At 35.3% G+C, this 22883-nt stretch overlaps 1 protein-coding gene across 2 annotated transcripts in view; it reads left to right on the top strand.

Annotated features, from left to right (window-relative positions):
* The window catches only part of sympk (symplekin), a 581858-nt gene that overhangs the window by 38368 nt on the left and 520607 nt on the right, over positions 1-22883 (top strand). For both annotated transcript variants that reach the window (XR_007936284.1, XM_028795807.2), the window contains exons 20-26: positions 2084-2184; positions 3224-3314; positions 5562-5663; positions 9326-9513; positions 15614-15790; positions 17266-17355; positions 18045-18281. Coding sequence is in view for 1 of the 2 variants with exons in the window: in XM_028795807.2 (XP_028651640.1) it covers positions 2084-2184; positions 3224-3314; positions 5562-5663; positions 9326-9513; positions 15614-15790; positions 17266-17355; positions 18045-18281 (986 nt within the window). In the remaining variant the exon portion in view is untranslated. The remainder of the gene's footprint in view (positions 1-2083; positions 2185-3223; positions 3315-5561; positions 5664-9325; positions 9514-15613; positions 15791-17265; positions 17356-18044; positions 18282-22883) is intronic.

A 22883-nucleotide genomic window follows, 5' to 3' on the forward strand; every position in this document is an offset into this window, starting at 1 on the left:
CACAACGCACTATATTATGTCCAAAAAATATTAATGTGGAAAACATAAATACCCAAGTCATTCCATTACTTCCTGGAGAGACACAACTCTTTCTAAGCTCTGACAAAGTTGACTCTGATCACGATAATGACCATCTTCATTGACCTTACAAGTTCTGACCTGGAATTACCTTTTACACTTAAACGGCGTGTACAAAGAAATTTTCCAATAAACCTTTACACTGTGCCACACACTTTATTGTTTGCTTTCTATTTGCATCATCTACACCTTCACACTATTCTATATCTCATTCATACATCACGCTCTTTGTCATTCCCAACACCAGGGGTTGGCGAGCGAAGCGAGCAGGGGGCGGAGCCCCCTAGTAGTAATATGTTTAGCAATCTTATTATCAATGAGGCATCCTCCTTTTTACTAGTATATCAGCTGTTGTAATTTTTTTTCAGTATCTCATGCCTTTAGATGCTGCTTAAGCTGGTGTCACATTATGCAACTTCTGGTCTTTGGTTTCAGACTGCAGTTGCTGATCTTGTTGCTGGACCATGTCAGTTTACATGACTGAAAACTGCTGGGCATGTCTAGTTTCCTAACCGAGTGCTGACTTTCCAGCACATTTGTGTTCTCCCTTTTTGTGACAGCCCATAATTTGCTGCCTGACAGAGCTAGCACTGTCCAAGAAGTTCAGTCGCAGTCTCAAACCCCAAATCACCCCCTCCCCCCATTTTACCATGGTACATAAAATAGGAGACATCAGACAGACACACTCCTTTTCTGTTTGTGATGTGCATACCATCCAGGTTCCTTATTCCTTGTTGGCACATTATATGAATTTTACATCTAAATGAGCATTCATTGGTTGTCAGCTCTCATGAACACAGAGCCCAGCTCTATGACTAAAGACAAAACCAAACCTGTTTAATTTTACTGGAGTGAATCGCTGAGCATGTCATTTTACACGACTGACTTCATTAGAGCACACAGCTGACTGCCATCAATATGCTGTGATTATGTAAATGAAAGGTACAACTGAAAATTGCTGGAAAAATTGCTTAATGTGACATAGCCTTTAGTATTTTTCTTTTCTTTTTAAATTCAGGGTTTAACAGAAGCAATACTTAATCTCTTCTTTAAAATAAAACTAGTATGCTTTCACTTACTCTCTTTAATTTTGAACCAACAAATTGTGAATTTGGAAGTGGTAGCATAGTGATTATAACAAATAAAGATAGAAAATTAAAGACCTTTTTGCTGGCCTTGAAGCAGCAGCATTAGTTAATAAACCACTGTGAAAAACAAGGTCCTAAATAGATTACAAAAAATCCTGTTGAATGTGTCCACTATTGATTTTTGAATGTGGTTAGCAAACTACTAAGCAAGAATGTTTTAATCTTTTCTCTTGCTAAGGTAGCTGTTTGGATCTGATGGCATCTTGATAACCAATGAGAAGAATGACACCATTGACACCTATCAGGCATGGATGTCAAACAATGTATAAAATAATATATGAATTAAATTACATATACAGACACTTTACAGTCTTCATCTTGTTAAGTGTAACTAAATAATCCACTCATCTCTGCACTTTTCACCGCTTTTAAAATACAAAATTTATAACCCTTTAATTGTTGCGATGTAAAGAAAGTCATCAAGGACATACTGTAATTAGGAGAGGAAGGAGGCTATATTATATCATTTTAAACGGTGAAGCAGAGGGGTAAATCAAAGAAAAATGTGTCTTTGTCCCAAACATTATGGAGAACACTCTGCACAAAGTTTCCTTAGCATTGACATTTCAATCAATATGTGGACAATTTCTGTAGATAGAAGATATGCATCTTGTGGTGTTTGGGTAATGTGGTTTTTGATTGCACACCAAGTATTTGTACTTCTGCTGCAATATTTTAAAGTCTTATTTTTATCTGTTGTTCTGTAATGCTAATTGAGAGTTAAATAGAAAACTAGCTTTGTTTTTCTAATGATTTTTATTATCTCAGGTTAAGGTGAAATGTCCCTGATAAAACAAAGTAGAAAAATGTAAATAGATAGTTTTTTCGATAACATGTAAAATGTTTGTTTCTTTTAGTACCTCCTTCTCCAGAGCTGGTTAAGCGTGTCCGAGATCTGTATCACAAGAGAGTACCAGATGTTCGATTCCTTATACCAGTGCTTAATGGGTTGGAGAAGGTGAGTCACGTGAATTAATAGTAATAGCCGATTTAAAATCACTTATTCAGCAACATATAGGGCATTCAATGTACAAGTCATGTCAGCATCCATGCTGTTTCAGGTAAAGAGAAGAAAAGCAGGTGAGTCTTCAATTAATTGTAATTTTACATCTGGCAATATGTTTTATTTTAGCGCATTGGTGCTGGGTCATTCCCAATAAGTTTAATCAACTCTTTAAAATAAAATTGTTGCATCATACTCAGCAGCTCCTTTTGAAATAACTTAGCTTGTTATGCAGTAAATATTTTTCAAAATGAATTGGGAAAACTGAAGGCTGATAACTAAAGGAGCTCATATATGTTAATTACAGTATTCCAGCAGAATGTGTCACAAATATATTAAGTCTGGAATATAGGGAAGACATAACTTTATCTTGACCTTGTCTTTACATTACCACAGTATTTAAATTATTTTTGAATATACTCATTGTTTAAGAATTCCATCACTTGCAGTGTGTTAACAGATTTTGCAGAAAAGATTTCAGTTTATTTACATTAAGAGGTACCTATCTGAAAACGATAAAAAATGTGTTCATCTCCTAAACAGATTTTTTTTAATTTACTGACTAGATTCTCATTTGTTGTATTTTGATTGTACTGTAGAGAGAAACCATTAAAACATTAGGTTCTGTTTGACAGAGAGGAGTGAAACAGTTTTTCTCTTTCCTGTAAGTTAAGAAATTGGCTTTATTTTGTAGTTTTTCTAACCTGGAGAAACAAGATGTGAAAGAGAATGAAAATATTTTGACTATATAAGTAGCAAAGATGCAGGTTCAGTTTAAAAAAAGTTTAAAACATTTGAATTAAGAGTTATTAATACTGTAGTTGCTGAATTACTTGCCACTAAAATGTTTTATTTTCCTAGTTTACGGGCAAATACATTCATTCATCATTTGTTTCAATTTTGTTAAAACAGTAACTACAGATTTAATGGAAATACCATTTGACATTATTGATGTAATACTCTTTATCTTTTTGTTATTTCTCTATGTTTGTAGAAAGAAGTGATCCAAGCTCTGCCTAAACTGATCAAGTTAAATCCGATTGTTGTAAAAGAAGTTTTTAACCGGCTACTTGGGACACAGCACAGTGAGTTCTGTTGTAGTATACATCACAAATGTAAATTTTATTTATATCTCACATTTTTGGATTCTAGAACCCTTATTGCTTTCCATCCTTAATACATGTCTTGTGTATGTGTGTATACTGTACATATATACACAGATATGCACACCAGTGGAAAGTGAGCAAAGAAAGCCCAGATGAAATCTGTTTTAGAATACTGTATTATAATGTGGTAAACATAGAGTACAAACAGTGTTATATTTGAAGTTCCAAGGTCTGTGAAGTACCAGTGCTGTTAATAACTGATGCTTACAGTATTGTAGAAGCAGTCATTTATGTTACTACATGCTGTACAAAACACTCTGTGTTTCATGCTAAGCAGCTGTTATCATGGACCATTCCTTCAATTAACAGAGCTTGTGTAGGGTTAAAGAGTGTGTCTTTGTAAAGCAGAATGGTCCTTTTGTCAGAATGTATAGGATGCATCAGCATTGGCAGTGATGTGAAGAGGAGTGGCAATAAATAGTAGTGTTACATATGCATTAGTACTCAATATAAGATATGGATATAATTGTATAAACATACATATAATATGTATAAAATCATAGAAAAAACCATTCAACTATACAGTAAACTGAGCTGCAAAATGGTCAATAACAGTAAATCATTAGTGTGGGCTTTGCATCATTAGATCTCCATTACTAAGTTCACTTACCAATTTAGGGGTGTCTCTTATTTGGCTAAAGAATTGTGAGACTAGAGCTTCTTCTTACAGTACCATGTACAGTGGAACCTCGGTTCACAAACGTCTCGGTACACGTACAAATCGGTTTACGACCAAAAAGTTCGCCAGACTTTTGCCTCGCTTCACGACCACACACTCGGTATATAAACAAGCCAGCTTCCCTTTTGGTTTGTACATGTTCAGTCTCTCCCTGTGCATTTCCTGTGCAGCGAGCAAGAGAGCGCGACACACACACACACACACAGAGGCAGCGCGAGAGAGAGACGCACACACCCAGGCAGCACGAGAGAGACGCAGACACACAGGCAGCGAGAGAGAGAGACGCACTCACAGGCAGCGCAAGACAGAGAGCTGGACGCATAAGGTAGGAAGGCAGTTAAAGAATGCACTGGGCTTGATTTTGTTTTCACTTCTGTTTACAGCGATCGGTTCGTAGCGTGCATTGTTGCAATGTTACTTTTCTTGGTGGTTTATTAAATTACGGATTTTTTCAAATGTTAATTTTTTCCCTGTGCTTAAAACTCATTAAAAAAAAAAAGTGTTTTTAGCCAGCGGTTGGTAGCGCTATAGCATGAACTATTGCAGTGTTAGTTTTCTCTGTTGTTCAAGGTTTGCTCAGTGTTATTCAATGTTTCTACATTTAGTTTACTATTACGCTGTGCATTCTATGGTTTAATTAGCTATATTTGTGCTTAAAAGCTTAAAAAAAATATATATCTACATACAGTTCGTATGGTCTGGAATGGATTAATTGTATTCACATACAATTCTATGGGGGAAATTGCTTCGGTTCACGACCAAATCGGTTTATGACCAGAGTTTTCGAACGAATTATAGTCGTGAACCGAGGTTTCACTGTATCTCTGTGGAACAGAACGCTCAATGGGCTTAGTCACCGCTAGAGCTAATGTGGTCTCATTTGCCCAGTCAGGGATTCAGTGCAGCCTTCTAGTGCTCATGTGATAGAATGTGAAACTCATGATGTTCCTCCCAGAACCTTATCCTAAAGTGAGTCCAGATTTTCTGTGTAGGGACTGTGTGCTGCCACCTGTTGGTAAGGAGTTCTTATGGTTTCATCAGAATCTTCCTTGGCCTTCATCTTGGAAGATGGTTAGGCACCCGAACATATCCATGTTTCCACCTAGCTGCCCAGTTTCAGTCTTTTGCACTAATGCTTCTTAGGTGTTACTTCTTGCTTTTTTTTACAGGAAAGGGTCCAGCACTCCCTTAAAGAACAGTTTTTCCTACATTACTAGCAACAATGTCCTTTTATTGCCTGTTAGGAACTCTTTTGTAAGGGTGTCTCTTTTTTTTTTTTTGTTGTTGTCTGTCGGATAATACATGCAGACTTCTGGCACCATTTTCAGAAATACACTTACCACTTTCTGCTACATTTGTTTTCAACCACATTAAATGGAAAAGCTGAGTGTTTCTTCTTTTGAGTTGAATTATTTTGGGGTGCAATAACATTTCTAGCTGTGTAATTACCATATCTACATACAGATTAACATGTCTTTATGTCTCAGGTGAAGGAAGCTCAACAGTGTCACCATTGACTCCTGGAGAACTGCTTATAGCTCTGCACAACATTGACTCCACAAAATGTGATATGAAGTCCATCATAAAAGGTAAGCGTAGGATTATTAGGTTATGGCAATACTTTTGTATATAGGTTTATAGGGTCACCATTATCAAGTGTCACATTCTGTCTGTTTACACTGGTTGGGTGTGTTGGCAAAATTCTCTTTTAGTGTAACTTCACACATTAGTATACCACTGAATTAGCAATTCATGTAGGTATTGTAAATTAGCATAGCACAAACTCTGACAAATTACTTAATAACCTGTTCACCATATAAACTTTAGGAGACATGCTGGCATTTGCTTGTATTAATGCAAAATAATTGTAGTAAATAAACTAATAAACAATGTTATGATCTCTCTATTATAAAAAGAAATCCTGTCCCCTGTCTTGATAGTCTACGATACGTGATCTTCTCGGAAGGTAATTTAAAGACCCGCGAGACGAAAGAGACCTGCCACGGTGTGTCTCACGGGAACATAGAACAAGATTCTTGCAAGACACACCCTACTTACAAGCAATATTAAAAAAAAACAAATCAGTAGTATAAAGGCAGTCAATGCAGCACACACAGCTCCAGGGCTCTCAGTGCATATAAAGTGTATAAGGTCAATACGGTAGAAATGAAATGTTGACGATTAAATGAAGAAGAAAGAAAAGTGCTAAAAAGAAAAACAATAATCTAAGTGCAAATTTAGAAAATAAGGAACGTGATGATCAGCCCGGAACAAGTGGAATGAAAAAAAAAAGCACGTCCAATCGGGCACAGAGAAAAGAGACTCAAATGCGTTGGACAGAAAAAAGAGCAAAAAAGAATAATCGAGGTGCAAATTCAGAAAATAAGGTAAGTAATTATCAGCCCGGAACAAGTGGAATTGAAAAAAAAGCACGTCCAATCCGGCTCAGAATTAAAAGACAATGAGTAAAAGAAAGTAGAAGTTCATAAAGACGTTTACAAACGTTGACGCTAAACACATGCAGAGCAGGTTAGAGACTATGAAACCAGTGAAATTAGAAAGGCTCAAAAAAAAAAATAACGGCGCTATACACATGTGGAGAAAGCTGTGACAGCAGCTACCCCAACCGAACGCGAGCAGCGTTATACATCCTGCAAGAAAGAATTCAACCACGCCCATGGCCAGAAATAAAAGACAGGTATTGCTTTTACAACGTCACGCAAGACGAGGCAGTGAGCCATCATTTAAAACAAGTCAACAGACCTCTAAGCTAGCAGTTGTTGGATTGCTTTTGTCAGGCAAGCATCATGTGTTCCCAGCTCTTAAAACAACAACATGTGAAAGGCAGAAGAGGCAGCTAGCAAGCAGCAAAAAGACAGCAAATGATCCAAAGGCATATCCTTAGCGTACGTTCAGCCGCAACACCTATCACAGCACGAGCAGTATTATACGTCTGGGAAGAAAGAGATGTAACCACGCGCAGGGCAGGAAATAAAGAAACAAGTATTGTTTTTACAAAAGTTTTTAAAGTAAAAGTGAAAATAATGCATATGTAACAATTCACAAGAAAATAACAATCTCTTTAAATTGTAGATTGCCTGTCTAAGGTAAAGTCATCCCTGATGAATGGGGACGTGGGAATGAGGGGTTCTTTCATTGTATTAGCGCTATTTCAGATGTGGAATGGCAAAATGGGGGAGGCAGCTTGATGAATGAGGTCTCCAGGACTTAAAACACATCCAAATCATATTATGTGATATCATCTAATGTGAAATTCTACTCCGTACTTCTAGAATTTTTATTTTTATACTGTATTGAGGATTTATTCTGTTCTATGTGTTGTACTGTACGGCTCAGAATTAAAAGACAATGAGTAAAATGACAAAGTAGAACTTCATAAAGACGTTTGCAAACGTTGGCACTAAAAACATGCAGAGCAGGTTAGAGACTATGAAACCAGTGAAATTAGAAAGACTCAAAAAACAAAACGGCGCTATACACATGTGGAGAAAGTTAAAGGATATGAAAGTAGGAAAATTAGAAAATATAAAAAAAGAAAGTAAAGATTGCAGTAGCGTAAACAAACTGCCTCATTTAACTATGCACCAGTCAAACTTTGGTTTTGCACAATAATTACTACACTATTGCACCTTAACACTTAATTCTACTTTATTCACATAATTTTACTTATTATTATGTTCTACTATACTGTTATCTTTCAATCTATGACTTTTTTGTTAATTTAACTGATATTCTTCTAACTTTGCACAGTTTTTGATAAGCAGATCAGGATGCATTTCACTGCGTGTTGTCCTGTATAACTATGCATGTGACAAATAAAGAATCTTGAGAATTTCAAAAACAGAGTTTACCGCACATGCATTTATTGGTTACTTTGTTCATGTATATATATTTATCTGTCTGCTTATTTAAAAAGCTACATTTACCCCAGGAGTCAAAAACGTTCTGTCTATCCCTTGTACAAAAACCTAGACAAAAGCTGGGGTATCACCTTGGTAACCCCATGTACTTTTGGAACTGTGAAAGGAAAATAGCAGAACTTTACAGACAGGAGTCCAATGCAGAACTCTACTTAACTTTTTTACTTTGTAAAAAAAAATTATTAACTGCTGATGATGTAGATCGTTTTGTCTGTGCTGAAATTCCAAACAGAGAAACCTGTCCTGACCTCATTAAAAAGATTCAGCATATTGGGACTCACAAGATTACAAATATTGTTTTTACAGAAATTCTGAAATAAAAGTGAAACTAATGAAGTAGCAACAATTCAAAGAAAAAAAAAATATTAAAAGTGTGTATCCGGAAAACCAAACATGGGGGTTGGCAAGCGAAGCGAGCAGGGGGCGAAGCCCCCTAGTAATTTAAAAATATAATACCTGAGTCTGATTGTTGACTTGATGGAAATGGGGTGTAGGAAGCAAAAGTATGAGGAACCTTGCAGGCACAACAGAAATGGTGGAGAACTAAGAAACCGAGATGCCCAGTTACATGTTTGGGCATAAGTTACATTGCCTAGCTCAGTTGGTATGTGGTGTTTTCAGAAATATTCAGTTGAAGAAATTACATTTTCCCTTTATTATTGTGACCAAAAACATTAATGATTCACAAATATCCAGTAGTGTAAAGTACACCTGTAGTTTGTTTTAGTATTGTTGGTTTTATAAATTAATTGTTAAATGTATTTTTATGCAGTACAATTAAATTTTATTTTACTGAAGTTACTTAATTCATACAGATTTTACGGTAATTGTAACAAATTTTAGCATAAATATATGTTTACCCAAGAGCTTATTTGAATGCCATATGATTTCCACATATATCCATCCATACTGTTTTCCACAACAGTAATGATTTAAACCTATATCACAATGTGAATTTCTCTAACATACAGTAGGTGGTTTCCTCTTCCAAAAAAACTGAGTGTGAAAGCATCTTAATAGTATTGTCTAAGTAACATATTCTGTAGATAAGTCATGAGAATAAATTACATTGCTTTCAAAACTAAATTTAAACCATATTATGATATTGCATCATTATTTCTATTTTTCGAGTGTGGGTCAGATATCATTGTATTCTAATGAAGTGTTTTCTATATATACATGGTTTGATTCTTCTTTGTTAATAGAAGTTGGTTACTTTGTTTAGTTATATCAATATATGGTATATAGATATACATACAGTACATGTATATATTTAAAAATATATTCAAATCTCTTTTTTTGTCTTCCAGCTACAAATCTTTGTTTTGGTGAAAAGAATGTGTACACATCAGAAGTATTAGCTGTTGTTATGCAGCACCTAATGGAGCAAAGTCCACTACCAATGCTTTTGATGAGAACTGTAATCCAGTCCATGACTATGTACCCAAGGCTGAGTGGCTTTGTCATGAATATCCTATCCCGTCTCATCATCAAGCAGGTCAGCTTGCCCATGTGACAAAAAGCAGAGATAGATGGGCTAGTCGGTGGTATATTGTCTTTTCCTGTCATCTTTTCACAAAAAAGAAAATATTTCTCTATATAACTGATCACGTATTGTAGAAATTTGGATGTAATTGAGACATTTTATGCTATCAACAATTTATAACAAAAGATTTATTTTGCTCTTTATAAGAGCTTATGCATTATTTGGATAAAAATAGACCATTCAGTGCAGCTAAGCTCATCTGTCTTTAACTTGTTTAAAAACATTAAGTGCTACTATCTTCTACACTGCTTGACTGTAACTTATGGGTCTGTTCTGTCTGTTTAAAATATTGTTTCTAACATTTCTTCAAAACTTATGGCTAACTAGCTTCCATGAATGCCCAATACTTACTAAAGTCCACCTGAAAATCATTTTATACAATGAGATTATACTTATTTTTTCTTTTAAATTTGTATTTGATTCTTCATTTTGTATGTGTTATACATTTTTATAGAAAAATGGTAAAATTCAAGATGAAGTGCAAGTGTATTGAGTGGGGTAAAATGATCTTAAACCTATAAATCCTATGGAACTCCTCTAATACAGTATATCTCAAACAATATGTATATATAAATATATTCCTTATTAATTATATCTACTTGGCAATTTTGCATATGTGAAACTAATGTACCTTTCATCGCATTATTGAGTAGATAAAATTAATATAATTTTTGTGAAGTTACACTGGATTCTGACCCATACTTCAAAACAAATTATAGTAAAAAATTAATTAGAAAAACAGCGCCAAATGTTTGAGAGTCTTAAAGAACTGAAAGCAAATAGACAAACCTGCTAAAACTGCCAGGAGCATTTCACAGTCTTAAATATGTAAAAATTTCACATTTAAAATGTATTCATTACATCCAAATTTTTAAGCAAATAACATCATGACATTCAAGAATGTGGTATTCTGTTAAAAGTATAACCTAATTATCAAAGGGTGTTGCATGCTTTATTTCAGCATTGTTAGTTCTATTCAAGGGCTATGAGCTTGGTGCTGTCTGGCTCAAATTACTTGAGAGTAGGGGTGGGCGGTATGACCAAAATTCTATATCACAGTATTTTTCTAAATTATCCCAGTTTCACGGTATTGGACGGTATTTTTTTCCCCATGCATGAGTGGATGTTAACCACATTTTCCACTGCAATTACTGCAGTAGACTGGCTAAGAATAACCTATTCCACTGTTATGAGAATTGTACATTGTACAAAAAAACATTTTAATGTGCACACAAGTATTAATCCAGGTTTGCATGGCCCCATAAAGTGATAGTTTTCAAGGGGGTGGCACTAAACAGAAGGAATCACATTGCATGACAGTTGCAGTCAAAATCTAGAACCTTTTTATTGAACAAATTTTGCAAAAACTTAAACTATGATTTTGACAACATATTTTCAACCATCCAAAGAGGCATTTAGACTTAGTAAAATATCCAGAGGTGCTTGTCAAAAGTTGTATTGCACTGAACATGTCTTAGAAAAGTAATAAATAGTAAATATTTTTTGTGAACCAACTACACTTTGTTAATGTTAACCATCTCTGTCCACTGACACGTTAAAGTGACTTTTTAAACAACTTTACCATCAAAAAAACTGCATAATATTTAAACTAATAAATAATAACAATAAAATAAATAATAGTATTATTACTGATAGCTGCACTATTACTTCAAGACTTCAAGCCCAGGTGCATTACACAGTATTCACCAAAATAAAATAAAATAGAACAAGTGCAACTTTGTGATGACATCCTTACCAACTGTACCATCATTTAGGCAAACTGCATTAATATGGACCTTGCTTCAAGCTAAGCTATATACATAAATAATAAAACTGCAACTTGCATTTACTGTATAATGCTCTTTGTGGTATAGCCCTATGGAAGTGCATTAGGGCCACAGTGAAGAAAAAAAAATACAGACACAGGGAAGAAATAAAACAAACTACCGGTATATGTCAAGAATAAAGTCAACATGCTGACTTTATTCTTGACATTTCCACTTTAATTTTGACGCTTATGTCAAGATTAAAGTCGACATTTCCACTTTATTTTCATAGTTTATTTTATAATTAGAGTAGAATGTCATAAACTAAACTTCATCCTAAAATCAATGTTTAATTCACTAGATTTTCTCAAACCCCGTCATAAGTTAATGCAGCACATTAAATGCTTTGTGTTAAGTATTCCCCGACCCAGTTGTTAATCACTATGCTTCTTAAACTGTCTTCCTCCACACTAAGAGGAGGCAGCAATCACCACACAGAATCCATTCATTTTATGATATTCCTGCTCTCTAAAAATTTAGAATGATGAAATGCATTAAAGCAGGTATTAAACAAGCATGGTAGAGAGGTGGTAGTGCTGCTCCGTGGCAGTAAGGGGTCCCCAGGTGTACGTTCAGTGTAGAGACCTTTATGGCAGGTGTGATGAGGCTCCAAAAAACTGGATGTATGAATGGGTATCGCACAGGTTTAACTTAAATATTGTGTAAATGTTGGGTTTGTGATCTGGTGGTCGGAGACACGAACACAGAATTCAAAGGATGTTCTTCAGAGTGGGCTTTCTTTATTGCACGCGTGCTGTCTGCCTGACGTACCAAAACCCCAGTTCCTATCCTTCCTTTTACTTTCTCCACATAACCAATCACCACACGATAAATGTCTTTGCGAAATTAAAACTAGTTATAAACTTAGCCCACGGAGTGTTCAGAACTTTAAAAATATCTTCGCTATACATGTTTAATTATGCCATCTATTCAGGGTTGCGCCCATCCCAGCAAACATTGTGTGCAAGGCAGGAGAAAATCCTGAACGAGTCGCCAGCACATCACAGGGTGAATACGAGCAAAACATACACTAGCAGGGTCAATATAACAGAACAAAATCCCACATCCTACAGGTACATGACTTTGAAAGGAAACTGAAGCATGCCGAGTAAACCCACTAGAAAAACATGCAAATTCAAGGCAGGGTACACCCGACACACCCTTGCTGCGAGGCAGCAGTGCAACCTCCACGCCACCGTGCCCTCAAATGATTAATACATGCTTTAATGCATTTCATCATGAAAATAATATCAAGTATTAATCTTAGCATTCTAAATGTTCTGAGAGCAGGAATATCATGAAGTGAATGTATTCTGTTCGCCGATCGCTGCGGGTGCCTCCTCAGTATAAGAGGAAGTCAGTTTAAGAAGCACGTACCGATTTAACATGGCTCGGGGAACACTTAACACAAGTTATATAGCACATTAAATGCTTTATGACAGGGTTTGAGAAAATCTAGTAAATTAAATATTCATTTTACGATGTTCTACTTTAATGGCAAATTACGAGAATAAAGTCAACATGTCGACTTTAATCTTGACATAAACGGCGAGAATAAAGTAGAAATGTCGAGAATAAAGTCAACATGTCATCATACTATTACACAGTACCCAGGTACATTACACAGTATTGAAAACAAATAAAACAAGCACAACTTGGCTTGCAGTATTATCCAGTAGTATAGAAACAGTATTTACACATTTGAACATAATGGTCCACATCTGACCTTTTAAAACCAAAGTATCTCCAGAAAACGGACGTGATTCCTTTTTTTCGGCAAAAGCTATTCTGTGCCATCATGTTCAACTTTATCATCAGCTACAGCTTCAGTTTCGGAATGTTCTCTGTCCATTTTCAAAGCGCAATATATACACTACCACTACCTATTGAGCGGTGTAGCAGTGAAAAAGAGCCCCAGTGCAACACCTCTGTGATTAGCGGTGTAGCAGTGAAAAAGGTCCCCATGTGAACAGTTTCCCGCTGCGTCACGTTCCGAACGTCAAAAATCCATATCATAACAAAAATAAAAAACGGTTTTCGGTATGAACCGGTATACCGCCCAGCACTACTTGAGAGGTTTGAAATCACCTTTCAAAAAAGCCTTAAATAGGCATAACAGTTATAACTATATAAATAGACATATAATCTTAAAACATTCAGAGTACCTTCTTTTTTTCAGTTTATGTTCTAGAAAAATATAGAAAGCGGAAATTAATCTCTGAAAATAAAACACAATGGTTTGTGATAGTGGTATGGGTGTTCATGCATTCCCAGAGAGCAGTGAGAAATTGATAAAATGTTACTAGTTTTTCTCAAAACACATTTTAAGCAAGCTGTTGAGAAAGATGAAAAAAAGGTAATGGATATACATGTCACGATGACGTGGCTGTGTTAACTTTTCTTTTATTACTAATTGAATTTCCCCTTGGGATTAATAAAGTTTATCTCTTTCTGTCTGTCTGTCTGTCTATCCATCTGTTCTGGTTTTCTGACACATCCCAAACACGTTCATGTTGGGTTAATTGTCAACTCAAAATTGGCCTATCATGGGTGGTTATGAGGAAGTCTGAGTTTGTGCTAGTGTGCCTAATGATTTTAAAACAAACGTGTCTCCTTTAGACGCAACCTCTAAAAACAAATGAACAGGTAGATGGTGATGAAGGGTCACAATTAAAAGAAAGAATTCTTTTTATTTGACAGTTCTTGATGTTAATTAGCCACCATAGGAAGACTAGATGCATAATGGAATGCTAAAATACATCTTATTAAGTTTCCTTAATCATTCAGTAATTCTAATTAATTTTATTTCAAATAAATTAAGTGCATTACCTTTAATTTAATCATTACCTAATTTTGATTTCTTTTTTCAAATACAGAAGTAAATCACATGTTATTTACTTAGATGTTTATGCTCAATTGCTTGTCAACAAATGTTTTAGAGCACCTCAGTTTTTCTTCAGTTTTTATCAGTTCAATGCAATGAATGATCTGAAATGATGAAAAGGTAAGCAGTAAACTTGCAGAGGTTTAAATTTATTAGGTTATCAAAAACTGAAAAAATAGAACATTTCAGAATATTACAAATGGGCCTTTTTCAGGGAACAATTAATAGGTTACAACCTACAGATGTACTACAGCAATTAAAGTAAATGAAGCCTTACAAGTTGAAGCAAACAATTTGCATTGGTGTCTCAACTTCTGCTGATTACTTAAAACCCGTCTAACTGTTTTATAGCAGAGTTTGAATAGACCTTGTTACTACACCCTCTGAAGTACTACTTGTACAATATTCCAGTGATAATGGCAAGAAAACAGCAATTAATATATGAAATGAGATAGAATGTTATTAACTTTGGAAGTGTAGATCTTTAATTTAGAGAAATTGCAAAAAAAAAAAATAATAATAATAAAATCATAGTGTCGAGTGGGGTCCTAAAAAATTCCAAAGCCAACTGGAAACTGGCAGAAACTGAAATAGGAAGAGATCTGGCAGACCTAATTACAACCCAATAAGAAGACAAGTTTCTGAGAGTTACTAGCTTGTGTGATCACAGGCTCCTCACAGTTTAACAGTGCAGGTCTCAGTTTGTACTGTGAGAAGGAGACTTTGTACTGCAGGTTTGACAGGGAAGGTGACAATAAGAAAACTATTACTTATAGGACAAAATGGGGCCTTGAAATACCAGCTGTGGACTACTGCAAAGTGGAAGAAGGTCTTATGGGCCAATGAATCAAGAATTTAAATCTTTGTTTCATCAAGCACTGTGCATGCTGTTGAGTTGGTGAAACGATGGTTCCTCAGTGTGTGACACCAACTCTCAAATTTGGAGGAGGAAATGTGATGGTCTAGGGTTCTTTTGTTGGAGCCAGAGTTGGTGACTTGCACAGAGTGACAGGCATTCTGAATCAAAAAGGGTTACCACAGTTTGGCTGTTAGCAAAAGGTGGCTACTTTGATTAATCAAAAATTTGAATAAAACTTTGTACACTTAATGATTCCTTGACTTATTTTTTATTTGCTATTTATGTGTTATATGCCTTGATTTCATGAGACATTAAATTGTGTGCATTTCATAAAAACTGAAAAAACTGAGGTGTTCTAAAACTTTTGACCGGTAGTGTATATAAAATGATTTTTTGTAAGCCACCATGGATATGTGCTAAATAAGGTATAGTATTAGTAATTGAGAGTTGCCTAATAACACTGTTATTTTTTTTGTTACACAGGTATGGAAGTATCCAAAGGTCTGGGAGGGTTTCATCAAGTGCTGCCAACGAACTAAGCCTCAGTCATTTACAGTTCTGCTTCAGCTGCCTCCTCCTCAGCTCAGCAGTGTCTTTGACAAGTGTCCTGAGCTCCGTGAACCCCTGCTTGCCCACGTCCGCTCTTTCACACCAAACCAGGTACTCAGGCCATTTTGAAATGTAGCTTTCTACTGCCAATCTCAAGTTATGTATATTACATTCAAATTATTTAGGGTGCATTAACATATGCTTTATTTTTTTTTTTTAAATTATCACAAATTTAATTCTTCAGAAATGACTGTATGCTACTAGACACATATGGTAACATGTTGAACGTCAGAATTGCGTCGTAGTATTAAAAGAAGGAAATTATCTTTAAACGTGCCTGTAAATATTACACTTCTAATTACCGTTTGCAACTGTTGGAGCATTTATTCTCCACATCTGCTCTTACTGCTTACTGAGGTATTGTCAAGCTCTGTCTAGTATTATATTGTGTTTGTTTAGTGGTAAAACTTTTATCTTGGTATTTGAAAATGAGTCCCTGTTGGCACAACGAAGGGATACACTGTAAGATATTATTTTCCTTTTTAGTAGTCCCAAACATTTAGGTGATTTTAGATCTTTCTTTTTTGGTTTGCCTGCATGTTATTTTTTGGATCAAACTTTTATTATATATATATATATATATATATATATATATATATATATATATATATATATATATATATATATATATATATATATATATATGTTATATATATTGCCCATATGGCACTGACATCCAAAAGTCTGTGGTTTTACAAAATTCAAGGCTAGTCCATTGTAGTGCTTTATGTAGGACTGGGCAATATGGATTTAATCTTCATATTTGCTTTTGCATATTAATTTTTCTTAAATATTGAATCAAATCAAAAATTTGATATTTTACCCATCCCTACCTTACAGTGAAGCCTTCCAGATTCACTCTTGGGCAGACTTTATCTTATTTATAACTCTTAACATTTTCTAAATATTGAGGCCACTTGACACCTGTAAAACCACACTAGCCTGATGTTAAATGTGGCATTAATTATAAAATCCATCTTCCGTCCTTTAAATGATTAAATGATCTACCACCTTTTATCCTCTTGACCTACTGTATATGTATTTTCTATTTTTCTGATCATCATTATTGCTATTGTTAATTTTAAGAATATATTGTTAGGCTTGAGCAGTTACCAAAATGATGAGTTCTTGTGTACAAATAGCAAAAATTAAATTCTAAATAAAAGTTGTTGGACTGTATGTAATGGGGTGAAGACGTGGACCACCCGGTAAAAGCCATGTAAGGTTTTTTGAGAATTTAATGACAGACAGACAGATAGATACTTTATTAATCCCCAAGGGGAAATGACAATAATAAATAAATAAATAATAAATAATGGGAGTGACAACTAGGCATTTTCCATGTTTTAAATGACCAGCACAGTGTTGCCCTCATCATGAAAATTGAATGAATAATGAAATTACATAATTGTTAATGATCAGTAGCATCCAATTAGTTGCTGGTAATGTCAACATTATTGAAACTAATGTATCGTAATTATTTGCTTGGACTCTGTTTTGATCCTACTGTTTTTGTATCTTTCCAGCAAGCACATATTCCAAATTCAATCATGAATGTTTTAGAGGCCAATACAAAGCAAGAAGTGGAAACTGTAGAGATGAAAGAGCCAGAGGAGGTAAGAGATGTGTGAATGAGGGTTTATATCTAGTTATAAAATAATAGGCTGGATTATATTCTGGGGAAATATCACATCAGTCCATGATTTACAGGTGAAGCATAACTCGATTATGTAACAGGTTAACATGCCAAAACACAAAAGCAAGTTCAGAAAAGAAGAGTGGGCAATGATTCCTAAAAATCCATTGTGAAAGACTAATACCAAGTTATAGGAAGTACATGGATGCTAAAGGTGTAACCAACCAAGTACCAACTATAGCAGCAATTACTTTTTCATATGGGTGATAGGGTTGTTAGATAACTTTGTTCATTAACTTACAAAATTAATGATTTTAAAACTGTATCGTGTGTTCACTTATGCTCCATTTCTGTAATATTGTATTTTGTCTAAAATTCTGAGGTCATTCATCATGTAAAATTTGAAAAAAGCCAGCTGAACCAGCATCCTTATAATTTAGAGCCAAAGTCTATAATTATGATGCTGCTCTGCCTTGTCTTGGTCTGATATCATCTTACATAATAAAATGTACATTTTGTAGTATTAATCTGTAGCATTCTTTATGAAATACTACAAATTTACTAGATGATTAGGATGGTTCAATTAATCTAAAGGAAATATGCTATTGTTTAACAAAGAAATATAACTTGAAAAACTGTGATCTTTGTCTTCTAACCTTATGTCTGCAGGAGCCACGTGTTAGCAGTACACGTGCAGCTGTTCCTGATATCATAGCAGCTCGGCTTGCACAGGAGAAGGAGCTGAAACGACAGATGGAGGAAGAAGGGCGGACAAAGAAACAACCTATTAGCTTGGCTGCTGCCCTATTAGATGAAGTCCTAGAAATGCAGGATGAGATGCTAGACAGAGATGAAGATGCGCTTATTTTGGACCCCAGTCAGGAAGTGAATACACCCAACTTAAAGGTATATATGTTACCTATAATAATAATAATAATAATAGTCTTTGGGATTATTTAGCAACTATCTGTATATACTGTATAGTAATCATACATTTTTAATAATAACATTCACCTTTACAAGATGCAAAGCATGAATCAAATCACTAAACACATTCTTACTATTTACCTAGCCTTAAAGAGCAGACAGTTTTTTTGCCAATCATGTTAATGTGTAGATCCCTACTATCATCACTTTCTCAGGAGTGTGAGAGCATGCAGTGGGAATATGCAGATTATCTCTGCACTGTAAAAAGTGTCTTAACTTGTAAAATAATCTTGTCATACCGTAACACAACCACACAGATCCCCCCTTTTAAAAACTCAGAGGATCTTGCTTAATTGTCGATGTCTGTACTAAATACTATTAACATGATACCTGTACCAAGACACAATATTCCTGCTGATACTGCAGAAGTAAGGCTTAGACGAGCTTGTTCATAAAGTCTTTACCCTCAATCAGTATACATTACGAATAGCTAAAGCATCTTGATTACTGTGTCTGGCACTTGTTCATTAACACTGAGTTTAATGAATACATTTCAGTAGTGGTGAGTCTCTGAGCCACAAAGTCATATTATAACATAATTTAAAAAATTCTGATGGATTCATCAGATACCGGTATAATGTATTTGTATGTAACTTTCTGACCGATATATATTTCTTTTTTAGTAAATAAGCATGCATCGATGATTTATTGTGCACACAGGCACACTTTTTACCTGTTACAACACTATTCAATTGGATTCAATATCAAGTGTGAGTCTCTAGATCTTAAACCAGTGAAAGTGCATCCTTTTTTTACTCATCACGCAGTAAACACAGAACAACACATGGCTTTTTCCTATTCACTTAATGTTTCAAGTTGTCTGCTTTAACCACACATAACCTTGTCCAACCTGCTTAATAATAATAATAATTCTTTAATAATTATAATAATTCTTTGCATTTATGTAGCGCTTTTCTCACTACTCAAAGCGCTCAGCAATTGCAGGTTAATGGCCTTGATCCAATATGGAATAGGAAGTTGGCCAGAGACAGTATCAACTTATCAATTAGGTAGTTTAATTTTAACGGGGTAAACTTGAGCTAGCTTTTTTGTCCTAACTGGGAAATTTAGCTTTTTATAGAATTAATATATATCTTAAAATATTATAACAGCAACAACGTCTGATACCTTGCTTCCTAATATTTTCTTGTTGTGGTGTCAGTCCTTAATCAACAACTGGCATATTTTATCTCCTCACAAGTGTAACCTGGGGGGGTTGGGATGGGGAGTTGAAACTATTTATGTTAGTGTTGTTAGTGCCAGGTTAAGACTTCTAAGCTGGGCAGACTCGCTTACTCGCCAAATTCACCATGTGAATTTCCCCTTGGGATTAATAAAGTATCTATCTATCTATCTATCTATCTATCTATCTATCTATCTATCTATCTATCTATCTATCTATCTATCTATCTATCTATCTATCTATCTATCTATCTATCTATCTATCTATCTATCTATCTATCTATCTAAATAGTGTATTTCACATCTGTCTGTCTGTCTGTCTGTCTGTCTGTCTGTCTATACAAAGAAACGCTCCTTCATACAAAAGGGTTCAGTTTCAGTAATAAATATCTCAGCCATGTATTCCCCTTCCTCCTCCTGTCAACTCCTGTGCACTTCTGCTGACAGTTAAGAAATGAAGCCCTCAGAATAGCCTTGCCACAAGTTCCTCCCAATAACTGGCTTGATTTTCAGCAACAGTAAACCTAAGTACCGTACATTCAGAGCCTAACAAAACTGATGATTTCACTATCCTGTTGACTTTTCCATTTTTATGAGCCACGAGAAACACTAAATACAAAGTGAGAACAAGACTTGGCTATCCTCACGCTGTTCCCAGCCTGAACACTGTCAGTATCACAGCATCAGCAATAACTGTCATACTCTTCATCATTACTGAAATTATGCCCTATGCTGGAAAGCACTGAAGCCTACTTGACTGTCTAATTTATTCATTTCCTTTGAAATTCTGAGCCCCTCTTCCTCAATTTGTTCTGATTTAAAGGATGTGTTGTGCTTTCTGTCTTTGCTAGACAAACAGCTGCCACTTAAGCACTTGGCAACAAGCAGCAACAACTGCCCTCAAATACACACAAGAATTACAAAACTGAAGAAAACCTCTGACTTGCCTAAAGATAACTGTAGATTTTCCTTGACTCACTTCTGTCGAGTAATTGGCTGAATGTGTCACAGAGGCGATGTGTGGCATTGGCTGTAATGGCCATCAATTATGTCTTCATCCTCTCACCCACTAACTGCTTCCAGTGGATCCAGAGTGCACCTTATTACTGAGCCTGTCTTCTTAATTAGCTTCTAATTGCTCTGGTGATCACAGAGTTTTAGAACATTTAAAGTATAGCACTACCATCTTTAGAGGAATGTACTTCATATACAAGTCTATGCAAAAAAATTACCTTTAAGATAAAAAAGCTGGTAGAAAATTACATACTGTATATAATATCCTTTTGCATGCACAGATTTACACATTTTGTGATAGGACATTTTACCTTCCAGTTTGTTTGCATAATAAAAGCTGTAATGTAACACAAAGAAGGCAGAAAAAGGTTTGGGGAACCCCCCCATATATTGTACAGCATACAAATCAAACTTTCAAGAAATGGCTCCAGAGCAACATCTGGTTCCACATCTAAAACAGAGACAACTGAAGACAAAAGGAGCTGGGTTTTTATAATAGCCAGGTAGGAAGAGGTGGGGTCCAATAATTGAGGCCGTAAGTGACCTCGGCAGGAGCGCGCGGTTGTGCAAGGGAAGCAGGAAGTACTTTATGTTGGTTTCCCTTTGGGGGGACCTGTAGGAGGAGGAGAGGAAAGGTTAGTACACTTTGTTTTCTGCTCTTGATTAAGCCCTTAGCCTACCTCCCAAGCGCACACGTGTGACATGGCTTATGGAAGATAATTTGTTTCAAAATTAAGTGCAGTCCAGCGTGTTAACTACGTTAAAATGCAATACGTATGCAAGTGGGCTATTTAATTTTGGCACAATTTTATCATGCCATAATTAAAGGTGCATCGACCAAATGACTGAGTGCTTTTCACTACAGCATGCAATTTTTGTCTCATTTTAAAATGCAGTATACAAAAGCCCATTGCATTTTATTTCATAAAGAATAGCATTCATATTGCATTTCACTTTAAGGTAGCACTGCCTGTATTTCCCTTTGACTTGTGACCACACTTTAGATGGGCCAAAACTAAAAGTAATCAAATGGCCAATTAGTGTCAGAAAGTGGGGAAGAGGGTGTGGACAGTTTTTATACAATGTTGTTTGTTGTGTTGTTTTTATGTACTCTGTGTTATTTGGCTTGTTAATTACAGTAAGATTGCACATTCCCTTTTTTTACTGAGAGAATAAATGCAAATGAAAAATCAGATTGTTGGGATGTCTGTGGCAAATAAGCTTTTAATTCAGACTTTTCCCGATATTGGTTTTTCAGACTTAAACCTGAACCCTTATATTATTCGTCATGCTCATTGCCATTTCTTAGTTAGAAGTTTAAAAAATATGGCAGCTTTGATCCAGCTTTCAGTCTACAGTGTCAGAAATTCCCAAATATGTTTATTTTTAATACTGTGTTTCCTGGGATTGGCTCCAGGAGACCCCCATGACCCTGTGTTAGGATATAGCGGGTTGGATGAAGACTGACTGACCTTTTTAGAAACTCCAACAAGCAAGAATCTAATTTGTAGATGGAACTAAATTAATAAACCCAAGTCATTGTGTTGTTTTTGTCTCTTTCAAAAAAAAAAAAACATTTACAGTCATAGATAAATATCACTGTAACTTTCCATTCATGGAATTTTCTGACATTGTTTTTACTTACTCTGTGTTTTCACTCATGTAAATTAGAAGTTGAAGAATAATTAAGAAATAAGTCTGAAATATCTAACTAAATGCTCCCAAGTCCTGTTTAAATTACATTTTCAGACACTGAAGTTTTAGGACCATTTTAACTTTTACAGTTATGCTCGAAAGTTTGTGAACACTTTAGAATTTTCTATATTTCTGCATAAATATGACCTAAAACATCATCAGATTTTCACTCAAGTCCTAAAAGTAGATGGAGAAACCAGTTAAACAAATGAGACAAAAATATTATATTTAGTCATTTATTTATTATGGAAAATGATCGAATATTACATATTTGTGAGTGTCATTGGTTTCAGTAACTGCAACTAAACATTTCTGGTAACTGTTGATCAGTCCTGCACACCGGCTTGGAGGAATTTTAGCCTATTCCTCCGTACAGAACAGCTTCAACTCTGGGATGTTGGTGGGTTTCCTCACATTAACTTCTTGCTTCAGGTCTTTCAACAACATTTCGATTGGATGAAGGTCAGGACTTTGACTTGGCCATTCCAAAACATTAAATTTATTCTTTTTTAACCATTCCTTGGTAGAACGACTTGTGTGCTTAGGGTCGTTGTCTTGCTGCATGACCCATCTTCTCTTGAGATTCAGTTTATGAACAGATGTCCTGACATTTTTCTTTAGATTTCTCTG

The sequence above is a fragment of the Erpetoichthys calabaricus genome, chromosome 1 (genome assembly GCF_900747795.2).
Source record: "Erpetoichthys calabaricus chromosome 1, fErpCal1.3, whole genome shotgun sequence".
NCBI classification, from domain to species: Eukaryota; Metazoa; Chordata; class Cladistia; order Polypteriformes; family Polypteridae; genus Erpetoichthys; species Erpetoichthys calabaricus.